Source organism: Rhopilema esculentum, chromosome 11 (assembly GCF_057945365.1).
Source record: "Rhopilema esculentum isolate cy_ngs chromosome 11, ASM5794536v1, whole genome shotgun sequence".
Classification (NCBI taxonomy): domain Eukaryota; kingdom Metazoa; phylum Cnidaria; class Scyphozoa; order Rhizostomeae; family Rhizostomatidae; genus Rhopilema; species Rhopilema esculentum.
In genome coordinates this window covers 5,747,319-5,769,270 of record NC_142825.1, presented here as the reverse complement: position 1 = coordinate 5,769,270, position 21,952 = coordinate 5,747,319, and the positions used below count along the sequence as shown (strand labels likewise).

General features: G+C 36.0%; 2 protein-coding genes and 1 non-coding gene across 3 annotated transcripts in view; 2 read left to right on the top strand and 1 right to left on the bottom strand.

Annotated features, from left to right (window-relative positions):
- The window catches only part of LOC135693958 (uncharacterized), a 29,280-nt gene extending 12,344 nt beyond the window's left edge, over positions 1-16,936 (top strand). Inside the window, exons 8-14 of the mRNA XM_065212553.2 lie at positions 1,620-1,863; positions 2,585-2,739; positions 4,190-4,307; positions 9,447-9,664; positions 10,530-10,656; positions 11,658-11,731; positions 12,722-16,936. Of these exons, the coding sequence (XP_065068625.2) occupies positions 1,620-1,863; positions 2,585-2,739; positions 4,190-4,307; positions 9,447-9,664; positions 10,530-10,656; positions 11,658-11,731; positions 12,722-14,756 (2,971 nt within the window). The 3' untranslated portion in view covers positions 14,757-16,936. The remainder of the gene's footprint in view (positions 1-1,619; positions 1,864-2,584; positions 2,740-4,189; positions 4,308-9,446; positions 9,665-10,529; positions 10,657-11,657; positions 11,732-12,721) is intronic.
- Positions 2,998-3,079, top strand: Trnas-uga (transfer RNA serine (anticodon UGA)). Its single transcript has one exon. It is a non-coding gene; the product is annotated as a tRNA-Ser (tRNA).
- A 63-nt stretch (positions 16,937-16,999) lies between the features above and the next one.
- Positions 17,000-21,929, bottom strand: LOC135693395 (DNA polymerase subunit gamma-2). Its single transcript, XM_065211865.2, has 5 exons — positions 21,342-21,929; positions 20,968-21,148; positions 20,670-20,790; positions 19,764-19,955; positions 17,000-18,131 (listed from the first exon to the last, which is right to left on the bottom strand). Exons 1-5 carry the CDS (start codon positions 21,806-21,808, stop codon positions 17,926-17,928), a joined length of 1,167 nt encoding a protein of 388 aa, XP_065067937.2. The 5' UTR covers positions 21,809-21,929; the 3' UTR covers positions 17,000-17,925.
- Positions 21,930-21,952: the final 23 nt, after the last annotated feature.

Sequence of the window (21,952 nt, the reverse complement as noted above, 5' to 3'; positions counted from 1 at the left end):
CCTCTTGTGATTTGATTTTTGCTGCCATAAGTCTTCAGAAATTTTAACCAATTTCTGTATGTGATCTTTTTAAAAATTGTATCAGAATTTTTGTAACATTTATTGCCAAAAGGTTGCAGCTATTAGCTGGCTTCTTTGAAACAGAAATACAATGCACCCATGGTCTTATGCATTACCCTCGTATCATTAAATCAAGTCTCGCTTTCATGGTGGTTGTGATTGAAACATTTCGTGAATATTTAATTGACAGCGTTAAGTTTTTTAGTATTTTCTTGAGTGAAGATGATGACTCACAAATGACGTCTTTCTCTCTCATGTCTTCTACCATTTCCCACCTTTTTGTAATGAATTTCGGCTTCTAATTGTTTCATTTTAGTGGGTATTTTTACAAAAACAGTGTCCGACGGTCGACGAACAGACATTTTTCCTGTCAACAAAGCATTTGATGCAGTTTTTATCGTAGGATAGATCTGAAATATAATTCGGGCTGAAATAAATCTCTATCGTTCTACCTTCATTCATTTCACAACCTAAATCAAAACTAGCAAAAGCTGATTTCTATCAAGATACATAAACAAACAATGCTCTCACTTCCAACAGCGAAAATAAAGTATAAACGATTGTCAGATGTTTGAAGGCTTGAGTTTACGTTGACTTAATATGGACAGGAACATGGAAAAATCTGTTTATCAAGGGATGTCTACCGTTTTCAAATGGAGCATGCTGTGTTTAGAAACAAGCTAACCATAACTTTGTTTTCTTTTCTGTAAACTGGTTTTGGTTGCATGTCGTCACAGAGGGAAAGGTTTTTGTAATATGCAATATTGCTTTGGCTCTTTGATTTTTAAGAGTATGTATCGCTGTGAAGTAGGCCTCAAAAGCAAAGGTATTTCCACGTCCAAAGTGGTCTTTTAGTTGCAATTGTAAATTTTTTTAACCCAAACATGTTGCCATTTGTATAACATCTATTCGTTATCAGATAATTAGAATTTCTGCTACACATTCCATGTTACATGTTTTTTCATTTCTTAATCTTGAATTGCGTATATTTCAAAGATGTGCTTACTCTTTGGATAATACCATCTCTATTTATTCTGCTGTTAGCTATTCTTTTACGTTTTGCTCCATTCTTTTTCTCTTGCTTGCATACCTTCTTTTAAGGTGGTTATTATCTATTGTTTGAGTTATATTCTGTTTCTTATATTCTAACAAATCCACCGCCACCTTAATCATAATGATCAATCATCTATCACAAATCATCGATCACCAGTCAACAATCACAATTCCCCAAAGGCTGTGTTTTATTGCCACAAAGTGTGGAATCAGCTATTGGGACCTCATATTCGACCTATAACCAACTTGATAATCCATGGGAAGCCAAAAAAAATTATTTTTATTTCTTGATTAAGAGTATATATATCTTGCATTTGGTGATTTTATTTAATTGTAACATATCTGATATTACCCAGGCTGAGGTTTTATTTCTGGAATAAGTTTCTTACGTATACGTTTTGATTTGTTCATTATTTCTCCAGATTTTCTATGTATCCTAGCTTTCTAGAAGATACTGGTTTTATTTCACAACGAATTGTTTCAGAATGGTTTCTGTTTCATTATAGCAATGAAAGTGTTCCTTGGACCCATTGTTTACCTGCTGTAGAGCCATTCTTGCAGAAGGAGGGACAGAAGAAAGATGATGCACAACCTGTAAAACACGCTTCTCAACTAGCAGGATTGCTTCTCCTTTCTGTGCCACTGTTGTTGCCTTGTCGAGCCAGATTGGTTGGTAAACATTCAAGTATGCTTGCTGAAAAACGAAACACCCTCTTTCGCTCTTCTGTCGAGAAAAGGGAGACAAGAAAGGTACGTTTTTGCTTTTGTTTATCAGTAAAGGCCAAGATGTTTCTAGAAAACCTCAATACTCCTTTTAAAACAAAGTATCGCTCGCTCTTCTTATCTGTTGCACATTAACAGCTTTGAAACACGAATTTTGCCTCCGTGCACAGATTTGATTGCATCCAATTGAGTTCCCATCTGAAATTAAGTCTTCTATACAGATACGGTTTGCCTTCCCCCCCGATAATTCAGCATGTTTTCCTTTTTCCGGCGTTCAAAAAGGGTTGAACTGTTACGATCACTGGGTCCTTTTTGAAATCATGACCTGACCAAACCTCACCAAACTTAACCAAACTTCATCAAACCTCACAAAACCTCACCAATTCTCACCAAACCTCACCAAACCTCACCAAACCTCACCAAACCTCACCAAACCTCACCAAACCTCACCAAATCTCACCAGTGTGGTTTAACGTGTTGTACGTTGATGAATAATGACCAAAATTTAATGCAATTAAATATCGACTTTATACATTTGAAAGTTAAATACGATTGATACGTTGGGAGCAAAGCTCTCGCTTCTACAGTTCTCGACCCTCTCTTTTTAATCGACCCTCTTTTTCGTTAAGGCATTGGACAAGAAGACAGGGCTCTTTAGAATGAAGAACCTTTTACCATTGATGGGTATTAAGTTAACAAAATGCCTCAAGATTTCTTCTTTGTTTATAGCTCTAATTCTTCTGTTTAGATCTCTATGACTCGTGCTGGCAGTGTACAGCGAGCTGTGGCTCAGATTAAAACAAAATTGGAGCAAGACACATCAACGTCGAATTATGCAGATTTTAAACGTAACAGGTCATCGGGAAGTTTTAAAAGGGATTCGCTTCATTCTAGTGGCAAGACGTAAGTGCAGCCAACTTTCTTCTTGATTTGGTTGTCATCGCATTCACATCTGAATTTAACGTAACTAGTCAAAATTTTAGAGCCTCTTTGACTAAAGGAAAAACAAAGGGACTGGTAATTTGTTTAGGCTTTTTTTTCGATCAAAAAATGCGAATTTTATATTCAAAATACAAGTTCTACAATTTCTTCATGTAACGTGACGTCAGTAGTTTGCGTCTCTCCGAGGTCATACCATCTTACGTCAAATCTCCACCAGGTGCTGTGATGGCCGAGTGGTTAAGGCGTTGGACTTGAAATCCAATGGGATATTCCCGCGCAGGTTCGAACCCTGCTCGCAGCGTTCTTTTACTTTTTGTACCCTTGGAAAGTTTGGGTTTCGAGATTTAGAGGCATATGTAATTGTGAACATTCATGTAGAAAAATTTACCACGATTTGAATTTTGTGCAGAAAAGAAGAATTTTGCTCCAGAAACATTTACTGAAACAGTCCAAAAATTTCATCAAAATGTCAATGTTGTTTACCGCAGTATTATCTTGGAAATTGCAGTGAAACACAAAAAGGCAAAATACTATCGAGTTCTTATTTAAAAAATTTAAAACAAATCCCCAACATTGCGTTACTTAACTGAAATTGCGTTATGTTTTAAGCTTTTATAGATCGCGTTTTTTAGTTTTTATCGAGCTAGCAAACCACCTTCCTAACCATGCAAACCTTCCTACTTCCTTACCTTATCGAGCAAACCTTCCTATTCATGCAAATATCGAAATATCTGTTTAAAATAAAACTTACTGTTGAAATTTTCCTACAGGCTAACGAAATTTATTGCATATTTAATGGTCTAACTTCTTTCAAGTTTATGTTATTAGTTCCCAGGTTTCTTTGATTATTGATTTCTGTTTCCTCCCGGTGAATCCTAAAATTAAATATCAAATTGTTTTTCTATTTTATATAAACCTCATAAGATAATATCCCCTCAACAGCTTTCTTCTACATTTTTTCATGCATTAATCAGTTATAACATTGCTTCCACCTAAGTTTAGATTCAACTAACCTAACTTGCATTTGTTTAGAATAACCTACCTTTTGCTACTTTTCCTTAACTTGAGTCGCATAACCCAGCCTTCCCTTAGATTGCTCACTATTCTTTTACTTCATCTCACTATATTTTTATCAAGTACCCTAACCTTATTTTGCTATAACTCACCGTATCCTTTCATTCCTGTCCTCACACAACAACACCTTACCTTGCATGTTGACTGCATGAAGAAACGCAAGATCTCACATCCATGCAGTTTTGCTTTCATTTGTATCATTGCTGTCACAGTGCAGTTGGTCGACAAATTCTTACTTACTGTACTTCCTATTATCTAACCCTTCTCCAGTGCTATTCTACCATGAATCCCCTTACCTTATTTGCTTTTCAACCATACTTTCTGATTTTCATTACAGTTCACCGTTTCTGTCACAATCAGTTGAGGAGACTCAGTCGTCACCACTAGACGTTTCCCTGAATACAGATGAATACGAAATCATCGAGGTGAAGAGCGCTGTCTTTCAGCCTAAAGAGGTAATAGATTTGAATGTTGTTGATGAGCACGATACCGAGGAAAATAAATACGTTATAATAAGACTGACAAAAAAAGTAGTGCGAGCCCTGGTCTGCATATTCGTCTCAATAGCAGTCATGTTGGTCGTTGTTGCGCTAAGCGTTCATTATATGTTTACATGAAGCTCGAGCTGCTGTTTCCAGGCCTTGATTTTGTCTAAAGTGGAAGCTAGCAGCGAGAGCAAGGTTTTAAGCGAGCTCATCCTCTGTACCAGCTTTAGGCGTGTCTTTTAATTGATTGGAATTAAAAAGTAAAGGGATAATTCCTAGTAGTTCTGACCGCAGTTTGTGTCATCCCGTGCAGGTCTCAGACGGGATACAAAATTTTTCAAAAGCCTAAAGCTGTACGTGAGGCAGATTTGCTTTGATGCTTGCAACACCAACATGCCAAATGTCAATGCAGAACTACAATATAACTACACCGTTCAATTGCTTATATCTTTGAAAACTTTTTCTTTATCCATCTCAAATTTATGTAACGTATTCTACAAGCTGAAGTTTTTTTGAGGGCGCCTAGATTTCATGGCAAGGTAGCAAGGGCCTACTTTTTGGACTAAACGTATATAATTGGGTCTATATTGAAAAAAATGGTATATTAAACTTTTCGACTAACCGGATACAGGCTTGTCCTCCAACACAGCACGTCTTGTCTGCTATTAGTTTTAGCTATTGGTTTATTATTTTCTATATATGTCTATTAGTCTTATAAATTCCAGTCTATTGAAAGTTGAACTGTTGTCGATTTTGGTGTGTTTTGCAATTGGTTTATTTGGCTTGATGGTGTTGCTTGGTAATTTTAAGTTTTGGATTTATTTGCAGAATTTTTTCTACAGAATGTAGAATTTTGTAGAGTTCTTGCATAATAAGTAATACTTATTAATACGAAATAGTAATTTATTATTTTGAAATGTTCAAGCTTTTTTAATCGAGTTACGCAAGTTTCTTATTTTCGTTGTTGTAAATGGTTCGACAGTTTGTGTCACTTATGTAAGATGTGCTTAATGAATACAAAAGTTCCCTGCTTAGCTTTCCATTCCAACTCAAATTCGTTTTTAACCTTTTTTTCATCAATGATCTCTTTTTGAGTTTTCTTTATTTTTACCCTTTGTTATTAATCCCTTATGCCCAGTAACAAAATTATGGTTCAATTCGATATTTTAGAATATAAGAGCTTCTCCAGTCTCAATCTCAGCTAAATATACTGGCTGTTTGTCGACTTAATTCAAATCTTTGTATAACAATCTTCCACTTCAACGAAAGGATTTAATCAGGGGTGTATTGCTATCAAAATAACAAGGGGGGCTTTTGCCCCAACATGTAGCAAAAGCAATAGCGTAAAAAGAAAAAATTAGAAATTGGTCACTTTTTCGGCATTAACAAGAGGGGTTCAGCCCCTCCACCCTATGTGCCTCCTAACATTACACCGCTGAGTAATCCTGTTCGAGAGAGGGACATATTAACTATATTAAAAGTATTTTATATCCTAACATTTGATAGAAACAAACATTGTTTTAAGGGTTTTTCAGTTATTTCAGGTCAGCGTTTTTACACTATAGTGTTATTTCGGATCAATGATCCATAAGAATTTATCACTAAGTATAGTTAATTGAATTACTCTTAGCATAATCGTTTTATGCTTTTTTCCCAACCCTGATCTTGTTTATTAGTTTCACCATATTACAATTTTCAAATGTTACAAAAAAATTCATTGTTCTCCAAGAACTTTGTGATGTGTAAATTTTAGTCGTTATTCTAGTAAGTAAGTTCTAGTTCTTTAGTCTAGTAAGTTCTAGTTCTTTCTTAATGTAGAGTGATTGCCTTCCAGGTAATACTTATATAAAATTAGCGAATTTCCATTTTGAAAGATGTATTCATTTTAACATGATTATCAAAATAGCTAGAATTACATTACTTATGACCATAAGATTTTGTAGAATATGCAAGTGTACTGATCTACCTCTTAGTTATAACAATTTAAAGGTGCAGCTTTTTTTGTGTGAGTGTGTTTATGGGAGTTTTGGATTGCCAGTTTCGCTTAGCGTATAGTGTTTCTGATTTAATGTTTGTTATTAGATGGGTTTTTGTAATGTTTACGACGTTCGATAACTTATATATGAATTTTACAGTAAATGTTTGATATTTTGTATGTACAGATGCTTTCATACCTGTCAAATGTAGCGAGGGACAAATCAATCCATAGAAATATAGTACTCTTTTAGTCAAAATCCCATTGTTTTATCTGAAAATCCCTAAAAGTCCTTTGTTTTGGTAGAAATCTCTTAGAACTAGAAGAGTTAACTGCCCTTCGAACTCTTTTTGCTGTTTTTTTCGTAGAAACTATTTTTCCAACAAAAAGAGTCCTTGGTCACCGTAGATTTTTTGATTTATCTGAAATCCTAACCAGTCTATTTTGTGAAGTTACCAATGTCATTATTACTAATCTTGAGTCATAGTTTCTGTTGACTAGGAACCTGATTAACTCCAATGATCATTAAATTGATAGCTCCTGAGTTTTAATAACTGCAGTTAAAATGAGTTTTTCTTCTGAACCGTGAATTTGCAGCAAAGGGTATTACCCACAGTACAAAGGGTATGAAAGCGTCTGTGAGCATTTTATATAGCTTTGTAAAACAGTAAAACAGATTTGTCTTCGTTTTTGTATGGATTGAATCCTAGGCTGTAAGCATTCTGATATAATTAATAGGTATGGTAAATAGGTATGATAATTCTCGCTGAGTAATGAAATCAATTCATAGAGCAAGTAATGAACACAACAGAAATGTTTCATTCAACCAGACATGTTTGAAACAAAAAGGAATTATCTGTAGTTTTTTGCAATTGTTGGTATGATTTGTAACTGGATAAAATTTTGTGACTGCTCAGGCCTACTACCAAGTGCATCTTTTCATTGCTACCACCAACAAATTTTTATGTTACGCAGTTTCTCGGTACTTGTTACGTTATTCTTGGAAATTTTGTTCAGAATCATGCTTCATAGTAATTTTGTATTGGTGGCGCATTTGATTAAATTCCTTTCATAAATAAAGAGTTTTTTTCGTTGTGAACTATTTGCTTGTTAGCTTGGCTTTTTACTGTGTTTTAAGTTGGAGGACCAGCCTGTAAAAACTGTTACTAATGTGCCAAATTAGTATTTATTCGCAGTGTCATATCGAGGGAGGAAAGCTAGGGGTAGACTTGCCCCATTCTTGCTTTACAAGGAAATTTATTTTTCCAATGCGTCCATCTCCATGAAAGATGTGCAGGGGACTGGGATAATCAGTTTTGGTATGACCACACCCGACAGACTCGCTAACTCTGTGATGCAACACTGCTATATTTTGATAAAAACATATAGTTTCGATTTTCCTCGCAAAACCTTTTTATTCACCCATTGATTTTTCCTAACAAAGCACCAATTCGGCGTTTATAAGATGGGAGTTTGCGTTGGAATTTGCAATGTAGGCTATAGGAAGGCGTTTATTTGCAGCTAGAGATTTATCGCACTGATTCGACCGTATTCCTGGAATCCTAGCAACGAACGAAAACGTGTATTTTGCTAGTGAATAAAACCATTCAAAATTTGAGGATCACATAACAAAGAATTGGTATTTGCAAATATCCGGGATCCTTTGTTTGAAGTACAAAAGACGGCAGTACTGAAGGATTTTATTGCATGTTGACAAGCAAAACGTGGGCAGTACATCGCCGAAAAAAGGATTGTTTCTGGCATGTAATGCCCATAGATGGAATAACATGGCAATGTGATAGCAAAACTGAACCCCAGAAAGCATAGGTAAAAGCGGGAAATACCAAGAAGGCTTGAAATGTATGTATAATCCTTCATTGAAACAAAACTGTGTATCGTTTTCGTGTCCATCTCCTTTTTTTCTTTTTGGCCTAAACAAATGTAACCTTCCTACTTGTTTCGATTCACGAGTGTTTTGAAAGCAGTTTTACGATTCTCTTGTTTCCCAGAAATATCATTGCAATAAAAACGTTTAGATACTGCTTCTCATAAAATCGTATCGTATTATTGCAAAGCAGTAGTGCTCACTGAAATCCTCTTTACGTTTGCAAAGCGCTTTGAGCCAGCTTTCCAAAGTTGAGTTGTATCGCTTTAAAACGAGTTAAGAATTTTTTACGTAATGACCCCCTCCTTTTGAAAGAAATATTATAACCGGGGTGTTGAGGTAGCCCTTTCAGTTTTTTATCTTTTCTCTTTCTTTCATATAAGTTGAGTTTCTTTAAACAGTTTCTAAATTTTAAAGTGTTATTAGTTAGAGCACATATTAATTTAGATTAACTAACAGAAGGTATGATATTTACAATGATAGCTAAAAGAAAATGGTCCAGGGTTTGAGAATGTTTGGTAAAAGGATTCAGTTGTAAGCAAGACAGATTTGAAAGCTGCTGCAAATGTCAGTATAAGCTGATCTGGGAGATCATTTCTCAAAGATGCTACTTACATGAGTGCTTATGCTATATACTTTTTGTCGACCAAAGGCTCCAAGTTCCAAAAAGTGGCTTTCTACCAAATCCACTATCTGCAGAATTACGGGATTTCTGAAATTAGAAATCCGAAATACCGAGTTGCTCCCTCTACCCTGATCAGATGTTCTGCTAAGTTATTGTACTTGGCTTTTTTGCCATCCCATTGAAGCAAAGCATTCCTTTTTGTTGTCTGACTGCATCTACATTTCCAAGATTGTGCGTTTATTTTTCATGTTATTTAATTCTGATGATAAAATGTTAACATTTCCGTTCTTTGTTGATATTCGATTTAGGTTTTTACTTCCTTGTTTCAGAGACAATTCCTATGGCAATTTTTTTCCGCCTTCAAGCAGTTTATTAATATTGTACTTCACGTTTTTCTGCTTCACATTGCATAAGCAAACATTCACCCAAATCACCGATACTTTGGAATTATCGATAGGCCAAAAGTGAAATGGGGTGATCACAGACTGCTTTGAACCAGTATTTGATATCATCTGGTAAATGTACAGCTGATTTATGTATCTTAATTCTGGAAGTTTGAGTAAAGGAAAAGACACACAGTATTTGTAATCGGATTTTCATATATCTTTGATGGATTTCCTGTAGATCCTGAGAATAGTCGACGACTTTGATGTGATATCTGGCAGCGAAGTGAAAATGGAATCATTCGATCAACCAGACTCAGGCAGACCAAAAAAGTTGTTGAAAAAACCCGGACAGCCAAAGACAGAGGGCATTATACGTGATATGTTATCACAGATATGCAGGGGCCAAAGACTCACGTCTGTGCAGATAACCTTGGAAATCTTATGCGGGATTCACAGGTATTGCACAAAATTCGTTTATTGGTTTTCATGTTAAAGAAGTTAAGGGTTTTTAGGCCTGAAGCTAGTAAACACATGTACAAGAGTAATTTCTTCGGGGAAAGGGTCACAGGGGATTAGTTTCTCCCCAATAAAGCCTTCTTAATGTATGCAGCAAAATGTTTTTGGACCAGTTTAAGGTGGGAAACATTACCACATTTTAGTAAAGGCAAGTTTCAAGAATGCTAACTGCTTGAACAGAGGACCTAATTACCAATGAACATGTATTTGCAAGAAAAGTCTTAGTAAAATGTGAGTAAATTAACACCTATAGACGTTGTTTCGTCACACTCAGCAGAATTAGCAAAGTACAATTTGACATTGTATCGGGAAACAATGTTGTTATTTAAGGAAGCCATTCAGTGGCCAATATTAGAATTATTAGGGTTCAGCTTTAATTTTACCTTCGTGATGGAGAAAGGCAGCTTCTGGCTCTTGATATCTCTCAGAAAAAAGATATAGTTGAATAGACCACTGGAATACCAAGTGTAGGGGCTCTGGTTGTTTAAAGGAATCACTCTCACCGATTTCTTTTCTCGAAGCTCCCTGAAGCTCCCTAAACATTTTTGCTCAGCCCCCCCCCCCCCCCAAGATCCTAGTGGCTGGCGCTGCCATTGCTCCTACCGTCACATTCTGTATTTCAAAATTGTTCAATGCATGTTGCCATTCGAAATAATGCATGTTTGATAAAAATTTGTTCAAAGTCATTACCCTCAGCAATACTATTAATACTGAAATCAAATGATATTGATCTCATTTCAATATACCACAAGGCTTAAAAGATTTGCTTTACGCTGTATCTTCAAATTGATATCGATCTTTTCAGGTCTATCGCGAATAATCCAGGAGTCGACAAATATTATCGAATTTATACAAAGGGAAAAAACTTTGAGATGTATGTGTGGAATAGTGATATTTGTCGAAAGTTTCTTAAGCACATTGGCTGGGAAGTTGTAAGTGTCTTTCTTCTTAGTTTCATTATGTGCAGTTTGTCATATATAAAGTTGATGTACAACTGTTTTGCAAGGATTTAAAAGTTTGATCACTAGACAGAACAATGAACTTTCTAAGCTTGTAATGCAATCTCTCCAGTTTAGTGTATGAAAGCCTGTAACTGAATACGATGCTGAAGGTCTCGATATCAAGTTCCCTCTCAAACAGTTGTGTCCCCAGCTATTTGATTAGCGAATGTAATTGATACTATCCTTACATTCGATCTTATCCTGTACACTATAGCTGCAAGGGAGCGCTTTGCACAACGAATACACTATGGATTAGAAAGAAAACGTATAGAGTATAATTAGTTGGGAGGAGGCTGGGATGTTCAATAGTTATGCTTCAATGGCTTGTTTAAAATACTTTTTTGGTGAATTTCGGGGGAGCGGGCTAAAGCTTCCGCGTTCCCTTCTGCTTCGAGGCCCTTTGAAAATTAAAACTGATATAATAGCAAGCTCAATGAGGGTGTGGAAACGCTATGGAAAAGTGTTACTCTATGGCCCCCCTTCAATTGTCTGCAAGTAGGCTTACCCTGAAGGGACCTTTTTAAAGTCAGGCCAGTTCTCGCTTCCCACTGTCTAAGATAAAAAACGCTAATTAGGCCATCTGGTTGAATATAGAAATAAACAGAAGACAGGGTCCTGATGTTACTCTAGTTGCTGTCTCTTCTTACTCTACTGCGTTCCTGACGTGACCTTTAGTTACCAGGAACATGGCTAATCGACGAAGGACGATATAATTTAAAGGGAGAATGAATCTCAACAAGCGATTATTAAACCAAGTTAATTTAAATAGTTCCAGATTGAGTTTTCTTTGGCTGTTTCTATTTCAAGTTTTGTTTTGGATTCATCGGATCTAATCTGAGGAAAACGGTGTTTAAATTATTATTTTCTAAGGAATCAATGCATAAATGCCAGCTTCTTTCGAGATGTTTTCTAAGGAATGATCTCTTTCTCAGTGTGGCAGCTTTATCGTCCTGTCAAAGAGTGTACGTGTACAAGAACCTCTGAAGTTTATTGACGAAGCTAAGAGGTTTGTATTCAGGAGACTGCTCCTTGTTTTTTTTATTTTTAACAAAACTTTTACCGTTTACCGTTTACCGGTCCTCCAAACCCATCAGCTTCGTAAAATTTTAAATAATATTTGAAAGTCTCCATGTTCATCCAATTAGGTATGAAGATTCATTACAAAATACTGCTTACTGGGTGAGAGGGTTTATTGGCTAAATGGTGATAAGGGTTTTTAAAACAATTTATTCGCTATGTTTTTTCAATATAATATTTACAGCGGATGAAATATTCATCCTCTGAAGATCAGGAAAATTGTCTTCTTTAAAATACTGTTTTAGCAATGGCTATTTATTATTTCCCTGTAATTTGCAATTTTGAAAACCTCTACGCGAACTGCGCACTTACTTAGCTTCGCATCCGCTGTCGTAATTTACGCATGCATTTGGTCAAGATAATATTGTGAATAAATTTCCACGTTCCTGGTTGGTCTTTGCTAGCTTGCTAGGCCCGATTCGCGGTCATTGCAAACAACTTCACGCTAGGATGAATTTTTTCAATATTGTATTTTTAAAGAGTTTTTGGATGAATTGTTGTTCATAATCGGATAAAGATGTTTGGGTTGAGTAATTGCGTTGAAAATTGTTTTATCCTTCGAACATTCTTATCTTTCCGCAACAAACATCTTCTCAGATTTTGGTTTAAAAGACCCTTTCGAGTTTATATTAGATTCAAGTTTAGCAAGTTGCTTGTTGTTGCATTTTTCAAAATCCAGCCATCCGTCATACGAAAAAACAGAATAGCATCCATCGAAAAAAATTCTCTATATTCTTGGGCTTTTGTCTTCAATTCACCAGGGGTCGACCCTTCTTGATTAAACACATTGCTTTTGTCAATAAACAAACAAATGATTTAGCATACATTGAGAAAGTTAATAAAAAGAGATTATTAAGCATTTAAACGATGTCTCCATTGGTCTTTTGTTTTATGTTCCTTTGTGCATCTGTTTTCTCAGTGACGTCGAACAATTGCTGAGAAACCGCTCAAAATCAAACACAGGGGAGGCCTCACTCCAGCTTGCAGAATCGGCCATATATTCAGTGCCAAATGGTGGTTCGAAACCTGTTAATAAAGAGGGTAGAGACTCGATCGATGGACTGAGTGCACCACATTCGCCTGAAGACTTACCTGATGGTATTAAACAAACAATAAATTGCGCAGGTTTTGCACATCAGGCTGGTATCGCAAATGTTGCACATTTGGCTGACAGTTCTGACAGGGAAACTATAGATTCGGATTCGTTGGAGGATCAGGTTGAGTCTTCAGAAGGCTACATCGGAGACGAAGAATATCTTATTGTTGATTTTGCTAAAGAAAAGATACATCTTTTGAATGAAGGTAGTGGCAAGGCTTTAAAGAAGATGGAAGATGAAGTTTATGGTAAAGATGGAAGGCGGAGAAAAAGGAGAAGTTTTGGGAGTAAAGATAGCAAAGGAATCGAAGATACAGTTTTGGAGACGCGAGTCCCCGTCAGGAGAAGGCTTCAAGAGCGTGGAGCCAGCTATGATTTGGGTCAACATGAACCCGTTGCAGACTCTAAGCTGCAGCCAACAATTTCGAAGAAAAATGCCGAAGGAACTGAGGAAAAATCAAGCGAAGTTGTGTATGATGAAGGAGGAAGGCGAAGGCGTGCAAAAGTTTCTGATCATCGTCCAAATAACTATGAAAAATCGACTGTTTCTTTTACGAAAACAGATATTCCAGAAACAGATGACTCTTACGGCGAACGAGGCAGGCGAAAACGAGACCGTCATGCTACAGAAAAACAACCCCCGTCTACCAAGCCCGCTTTTAGGGGGTCACAAGTGCCCAGTGTATCTCGTGGTACACTCGATACCGCAACAACACACAGCAAAGCTAAGGATAACGAATCAAAACGACTTACTGACAGGGAAAAGAAAGCCTGTGAAATGGATCAAACAGATTTGAGTGAAAACAGATTATTGTGTCCGAATGAGTTGATAAAAGACGATGAAAGTTCACAGGAAAAAGCAAAAACCGATCCAGTTTTCTCGCGACTCGAGGTATTGCGAAGGGAGAGCGACTCGTCTGGAAGCGACAGTGGCAAGAAAAAGAAATTAGTTTTGAAGCGAGGATCCATGAGAAAAAAGAAACAACAAGAATCCGAGCAAAATTCGAACAGTGGCTCATCGGAAACAGACAATAAATCAAATAGTAATAGCTGCAAGAAGGACAACAAAGATAATTCGATGAACAAAATTATGAAGGAAGACAAAATTCAAGGGGATTCAGATGAAGCTTTGCACGAGGCACCGGCATCAAAGCCTACTTTGAAGGTTTCAGATTTCTCAAAGGTTTCATTGCAGGAGAATGATAACAAAATTTCAAAAGAATCTGAAAAAGTTGAAGCTCCAACGGAAATAACAGGAAAGTCAGGAATACAGGAAATAATTGCACGTCTAAATGAGACCAAGTTAAACAGTGAGAAGGATGTGGTTAAGGAGGGTAGCGTAGTTTCAAATGATTCAACCTCAGTCATTTCAACGGAAATTGGTGATGATAAGGCTCTAAATGGTTTAGGGGGACATGATAAAGAACGAAAGAAGGAAAAGAAACGAAAACTTGTCTTAAAAGTTAAACGCAAGAAGGCTAAAAGCGATGAAGATTCAGACAAAACAACTCCAGCGCCACCTGTCGAGACACGTGACCCAAAACCGGGGGTTAACAAAGAACCTGTCGAAGAGAAGGCTAAGGAAGGGAGTGTATCTAAAGAAAATGGAATTCGCAAAATTGGGGTTGAAAACAAGATGGAGAAGTCTGTTAGTCAACAAATTGTAAAAAATAATCTAGAATCGTCGAAACTGGGAAAGGTAGAGGTAGAGAAGAATGACTTTGTCAAAAAAATTGAGAATGGAGAAGACAAGGTTGCAAAGGAAGGACAGGAAACTGTAAATGAAAATGAAAACGATAGTAGTCACCCAAAAAAGAAGAAATTTGTGTTGAAAAGGAAAAAGAAAGCAACTTCGTGAATAGTAATAAATTATTTGCAAATAGATTGTAATTTTTGATTAATTTAGATTGAAAAATAAATTTGTATCTCTTAAAGAATTGTTAATACGCAAGGTTTTACCTCTGGATCGGTGTAATTCAAGTGGTATATATCGAAAGGGGCAACTAGAATTTGAAATTTTAGGGGGTATTTAATTGTCAAGTAAGCTATTTTGGGTATGTATTTTCAGGTTGGAAGGTATGAACCCTGAATGGAGGGTAGATTTTTGCGAATTGTTCATAAACCAGAATCAAGTTATCTAAGTAAATAAAAAGAAAAAGGGCCCAAATCATGTATTTCTGTCCAACTTGAAACCCTTTCGAGAGTTGAGACAATCATGCATTCGGGAACTTATCATAGCAAAGCAAAAATATGGAGTTATTCTGATACCAGAGACGGGATAGAAATGAAAGGGGACTTAAAAGCACCAGGCCATTTCCCCGTCCACAGCTTTGTCTGAAAAGGGGCTAAAACTCCTGTTATCCTTTCGTGTTTGTCTTCTTCTCGAATCTGTAATCGTAGGCCTGAACGATGAAATGAAACTAAATTTCTGCAAGGGAGTTGAAAGATGGAAAAAGGCTCGAATTTTTAATCTAAGTTTTTCGAATTATTTTGTATGCTTTTATTATTTGTTTTATTTTTGCGAGACTTTTGTAAGTCGTCGTTACTTTTTGCCACATACCCTTTTCACCCATGCCTCTATCAGGCTCGCACCTGTCAGCATATCATAAATTTATTTTCTGTTGAAAAATGGCAAAACAAAACCAACGAAATTTTAAATTTTTCATATTCTATTCCCAAGTTATCTGTATTTTATCATTATACGCCCTTAATTTAGCAGCTTGCCGAGAATGATGTGACATTGGCATGCATGTGCTTCGCAAACAAACTTGTCAATCCTTATAGACATTTTACAGTTTGCTGTTTTTCCTCAAGTTGACCATGCACTGGCTTGTTTAAAAAACGCCTTATAGTCAGACGACTGGCCAGTGTCAGGTTTATGCATGCCCTCCCATGAACACAAATCATATGTTTTTGTTATAAAATTCCCTCACGTAGCACGCAAATTCAATCTTACTATTTACGCCAACCATGAAACGCTCTTTTTTAAACACCAATACCTGATCTCATGTTATCTTTATATCCGTCATGAAATTTCCCAATAGAACACTATTTATTGAATCATCGTTTATTCAGTGGTGCAGTGCTATCAATATAACAAGGGGAGCTCTTTTCCACATTTAGAAAGCATTTCACAACTCAGATAACTTGAAATAGTTGAAACCTCCTGACCCACAATTTAACTGTAGAATTCAATGTAACAGAAGATTAACTGTAACGAATTTAAACCGTCCGTACAAACCGCGTACCGCTTTCTTTATTATTTGTCGAGTTAGTCGCCGCTCTGGTCAATGTAACGATTAAAATTCTATGGACCAAATATTATTTCGATTAAATTAAATGGATCGAATATTTTTTGAGGGCCAAGATTAGATCTGTTTTAAGCTTCTCGATACTTTTAGTGGAACAAAAATTGATAAACACCACAATCCTCTTGGTTTGGAGTGATAATCCACGTTTGGCTTTCAGTATATCAATTGAACCGAAAATCAAAGCCCCACAACTTGCCCTACAACAAAATGTTTAAAATGGCCCCTTATGAAAACTAATGGCTTAAATATTGACTCAAAGTTCTGCCCATATTTAACTTTACTTTTGAAGCTTCTTTTAGTACGCTGTAGCTTGAGAAGTCATAAAACCCCAAGAATTACATTGTTCTTGGATCTTTTTTACGTACTAGGAACTTTCGCCAGCGCCGTGCTTGTATTGTACTTAAACAAGTTGAGCAGTTCTATGTCTTGTATCATGTTAGAGAAAAAGATTAAGACTAATGGGTTTCAAGTAGGGTTTGAATCACTTAAATTGTTGAGAAAATTTTTGGCGATGTAATAAATTTATTCTTACTTTAATTGCAACAAGCATTTTATTATTTTTCATTTGTCTGCAGTCATAGAGTATTACTTTAAACAAGTATTTTTACAATATATTGTATTTTTCCTAATGTATTTTTGAGGAATTAGCACTTTAGATGTATTTGTGTAGAATAGAATTATTTTTGTAGCGTCTTTCAGGTGTTAATGAATTTTGTATCCAACATGATAGAGATTGTTTCTCTTGTTCCAAAGACTGAAATAAGGGGTTTGAGCAAAAAATCAACTGAAATGACCGTTATTCATTTGATTTTCTGGAAAAAATGTAACTTGCAGTAAAATATTCGATATCTGCTATAATGTTGTACACTATCAACGCTAATTCTTTAAAAAGGTAGTTAGGAAAAATGAGCTAAAATAAATTAAAAATCTAATTGCATACTATTTAATTTATGTGATGATGGAGTTGCAATACATACCTAAACGTTACAAAGTGTACTCGCTGCTGTCGGGAATATTCTAAGTAGTCTAGATACGTCGGTTATCCACAGTATTGTAACCAGAGGGGTGCTCTGGTGCGAATGGGGTTGGCTCCAGAAAATGCAACCACTTTTTCGTTTTGTGTGAACAACACTGGGTTTGAACATTTTTCAGATCTTTGCATTCTAGAACCCTTTAGGTGCTCACGGCACTCCCAGATCCAGATTTTATCAGTGATCACTCTAAAATATTTCAACAAGCAGTGGGGGTAGTGACACGATATCCTCACAAATGCTGTCACACACACTCCAGCAAGATGGGATAAGTATCTTCTCGATCTACTCTCACGACTTAATTTCAGCAAATTTTGGTTGATCTACACAATTCTAATGGATTTTTCTATTGGGCTTCTAGAGTTTTTAAAGTTTTACAAAACAGCCAATGATGGCTTTTTGTGTAGGCGGCCAAACCTCTTCAACAACAATTTATACAACATGGTTAAAAAATTTATTCATAATTGACAATTGACAATGATATTTGATACGAAACGTCTGAAAACCGATGTTACAATGTAGAATGGTCAGGTGTCTTTGTTTTCTACCTCTAATAAAATGCAGTCAGTATACTCAATCTTCCGACAGCCGAGCATACTTAGGATTGGTTCGAGCACTCAAGCTGATCCAAGAGTATCATATGTTAATTATTTTGAGGCCTCAATTGACAACTTCTTGTATATGATTAGCTCTTAAGTATTTTTGTCAGAGTTTCTCTGGTCTCTGCAATATGCAAAAACTCATGGACGGTGGTATCACGATGACGTAATCCAACAACTCCCCTTTGCAATGTGTGCTGGTCAATTTTCAAAGAAAAAGGTGTACCAATTGCATCTGCGAAATTATATGCATCTTGCTCATTGTGAAGGAAAAGTTTGTGGCATGGTATCCCTAAATAAAAAAAATTTAACATTCCTAATAACAAGAGTAAAGCAAACTTTTAAAAAACTAGAAAGCAGTTAGTGACGCATTTTTATGGGCCCACTGGGCCCGGACACAAAGCCTGCTAAAATTCATAGTGCAGTGTTGCCTTATGTTTAATCGCAGCAGATTTTGATGTCATGGGCAGGGGTGAAGTGGTGGGGGTGGGGCTCGGGGGGCACAGCCCCTTTGTTAAATTTTTCGAAAAAAAGTGGGGGAGGGGGGCTCAGCCCCCCTTATGGTTTGTCTTTGGATACAGCTAAGAATCATATAATGCAAAGAAAGCTGTAAAAAAGTGAAGAATTGCTACTCCACCAATGGTCAGCTATTGACAACTAAGCCAGAAAAGGAAAAGAGAAACAACTGAAAGAATTAAAGGCATTGCAAGCGCTTTATATGCATGAAAACGTACACAAAGTTTGACATATACAGATAGAAAATTCTTGAATGATTTCTTACTGATTACGTTTAGTTGCAGTTTTGAATAAACAGTTGGTTTTTAAGAAATGCCTGAATCAACAACCGGTGCTATAATTTGACTCTGTCTTGTCTAGTTTTAATATTTCTTGCATTACACCACTTTTTAATAAGAGCCATGGATGCTCTTATTTTTTGGATTATATTAGGCTCGGGGGTTCTTAAAGCTGTATTTATTTCCAAATTGATTTTCTATATCTGCAAACTATGAATACTTTCCAAGTCCACTGAATAACAGTTTCGCATAACATTTTTTGTAGCACTATTCGTTAGCTGATAAAATCACCTCTGTTTTGTTAGCACGGGAGGAAATGTTTCATTTCAAAATCCAACCAATAGGTCATTATTATTAAAAAGAAAGTTCTTCCTTATCAATGCCATAAGTATTTTAGCTGCATTACTTGCCATTCTTGGAATGCCATATTATCTTCAAATTCTTCTCGCCGCCAACCATGGTGGCCGTTTTCACTGAACCCCTCAACAATATAAACATTTGCCTCCTCACTTCCAATAAAGTGCCCTCCCCCCTGCATTCTTCCCCATAGATTTCACGCTCTCCTCTGCCTCTCAGCTGATGCTCAACACAGTCAATGTACCTGGCTGCTCAAACAATGTTCGGAAAAACATCGAAACTCACCATGTTCAAATTGCAATGATTCAAGAAAAGAGCAACTTAGAAATTTCATAGAGCCCCCTTGAGAAATTTCATAGAGCTCCCTTGTTAAAATTTTACGACTACATCCCTGGTCCTGGGAGTTTTAGACCCCAAAAAAATAATCCAAAAGTTTTCAGCAGTTAAGTAAAGACGAAAAACATTAGCATCAGGAATCAAGGGTAAAGGGTAGTTTTATTGGGAATGTACTGAAATGTGAAATGGGTACAAGTTTATTTGTCTCTTATCGCCTGGTCTTTTGAATTATCCTCACAAAGCCTGCCTGTTGTGCATGAGCCTTTAATTTTTTTTAAAAATCCAAGTAGCCCTAACCCAGAAGTGTTGGAAAAACAGATGACAATTTCCCTTGTACAAGTTATGTCAGACCTTTTATTATATAATTTATTACATGATGTGTTTTGATCTAACCCATTTGATCTATTGTATTTTAAAAAGTATATTGTTATACTTACCAGCAATCTTCAATTCTTTGGAAAGACGATTCACTAAATCTAGCTGTTCTTCATTTGATGGGTCTTCAGCCAAGATTATCACCTTTATTGGTGCCAAATTAGGGTGCAAACGTAAAACATTTTGAGATGCTGTATCATCTTCATCTTCCTGCATTCTTTCTTCCAGTCCATCATCGAGATAAGCAAGCATTGCTAAAATAAGAACATTAAATTTTAAAACAATAAATTTCACTAAAAATGATGCTCTAGCATTATGGTGCAAGGATAGCTCTATGGTTAAGGTCGCTGACTATAGACCCAAGGGTCTGTGATTTGAGTTCCTGACATGACCAAACTTACTCTCAGAGTGAGGAGATTCACCGGCTCTCTGTAATTACAGGATTCACAAGGTGTGGTCACATCAAGAGCGAGGGTCAATAAGCTTTTCAGTGCCCTAAAAATACCTCTGAAAGCTAGGTAGCAAACAATAAAATACAATGCAATACAATAAAATACTGGAAACTCTTTCATAGTTCAAATATTCATTGAAAAGCCAATTGCCTTAGTTTCCCAAAAAGACAGATTAACTTGTTATTGAAAAGCTTTTTAAAGATGTGTTGCATAGCATGAATAATTTTTTGATTAACCCAAAAAAGTTTATTGAAATTTGTAAGTGGATATTTTCTTCAAACTCTTAAATTGTTTACAATAATTTTGAAACCAGAAAATTTAGGGGAGGAGTTGACAGTGCTTAAAGTGGAAATGCAAAGCAGGAAAAACTTGAATTTTCAACTAGCTAACTGCTTGCTGTGTAACTCCTTTTCAGCATTTTTCTGTCAAGGTAGTAAATATATTTTAAAATGTATTGAATGTATGTATTTGATTAAATGAATCACAAAGAGCTTAAAGAATGTAGAAATTGAAAACCTTGTTCTACAGTAGTGCAGCACTCAATAATACTTTTGTTGTCTTGCCAAACTTTGTCATTATCATCTTTAATACCAAGATGAATGGTCTCCACAGTCTCTCTTCCAAAAGAACAGCTATACTGCAAAAAAGAAAATTTATCAACATGATCTGACTTTAAAGTAACAGGTCTAAAAAAAGAAATTTTAAGATATTTTTTTTAAAATGGAATCATTTAGGTTATCTGCAATATCATACGTTAATGTTGTAAGGAAATTGGATATGACAGGAGCAATAACTTAAACAAAAAGGCACTCACAGAAATTTCAGCAGTAGTCACATTACTGTCAGTTTCTTTGACCAGATGGGAAAAATTTGATTGTTTGTTAGAGAATCTTTTCCACCAGCGTAATCTTTGCTTTATTAGGTCATTAAAAATTGTACTCCCCTTTTTTATTGGGCAAAAATGGTGAACAGTGAGATATTCAACAAATGGTGATCTGTAAACAAAAATGAAAGACGTTACAGGAGGATAACTGAGAATATTATCCCTATATTATCATCTTTAATGATATTAAATGGTTATTCACGTCGTTCTACATAATCTCTTTATGTTCTAATGCAGCAGAAAGTGGCGAGCTTATATTGGACAAAGAATTGTGTCTTATCAATTCACTGGATTTAAACAAATACCTTGCAATGAAAGAATCGGAATAATTGCAACTCGGCTGGGTTGTTACTTGCGCAACACCAAGTTCTTTGCAAAGCACTTCTTTAGTTAACTTCTCGTAATTTTCTTGCGCCTTGATCCTTGGTATGAATGCGTATTGACGAGCGCCTGCATTATCAATATCCACATCATTTGACCCTAAGAAAAAAAGTGGGAAAACTCTGTCTTGGAAAGTGACTGAGTGCCTCCACCATTGATCAATTACATTTCTTCTCATTAAAGACCCGAACGATCCATATTCGTAAGTAACAGTCTTTATATCCACATTTGATGAATTTTTTAAACGGTTATGCGTATCCTTTTCAGATGAGATGGATTCTCGAAAATAAGCCGATTCCGAAGTTTTAAACTTTTCTGTAACGAAACCAAATCTTTTACAGTGTTCAAAAAGCTTTTGAAGTCTGGATGATTTCATCTGATCCACTAGCATATGAAATAATTTCTGATTGTCCTTTTTGTAAATTTAATGTGGATATTCCCTCTTTCCAGTTCATAAAAAAATCGGGTGGATATAAGCATTTGTCCTTTACATTCTGATGTTTTGATCTAGGCCTATCACGTGGGAAAGTCACAG

Bases quoted from the DNA above. Each gene is read 5' to 3' on its own strand.
- LOC135693395 (XM_065211865.2), bottom strand. From the start codon at position 21,808: ATGCTAGTGGATCAGATGAAATCATCCAGACTTCAAAAGCTTTTTGAA. The intron at 21,149-21,341 runs GTATTTGTTTAA...TTTTGTTTACAG, and splicing joins TCCGATTCTTTCATTGCAAG to ATCACCATTTGTTGAATATC. The intron at 20,791-20,967 runs GTGAGTGCCTTT...TCTTTTTTGCAG, and splicing joins TGACTACTGCTGAAATTTCT to TATAGCTGTTCTTTTGGAAG.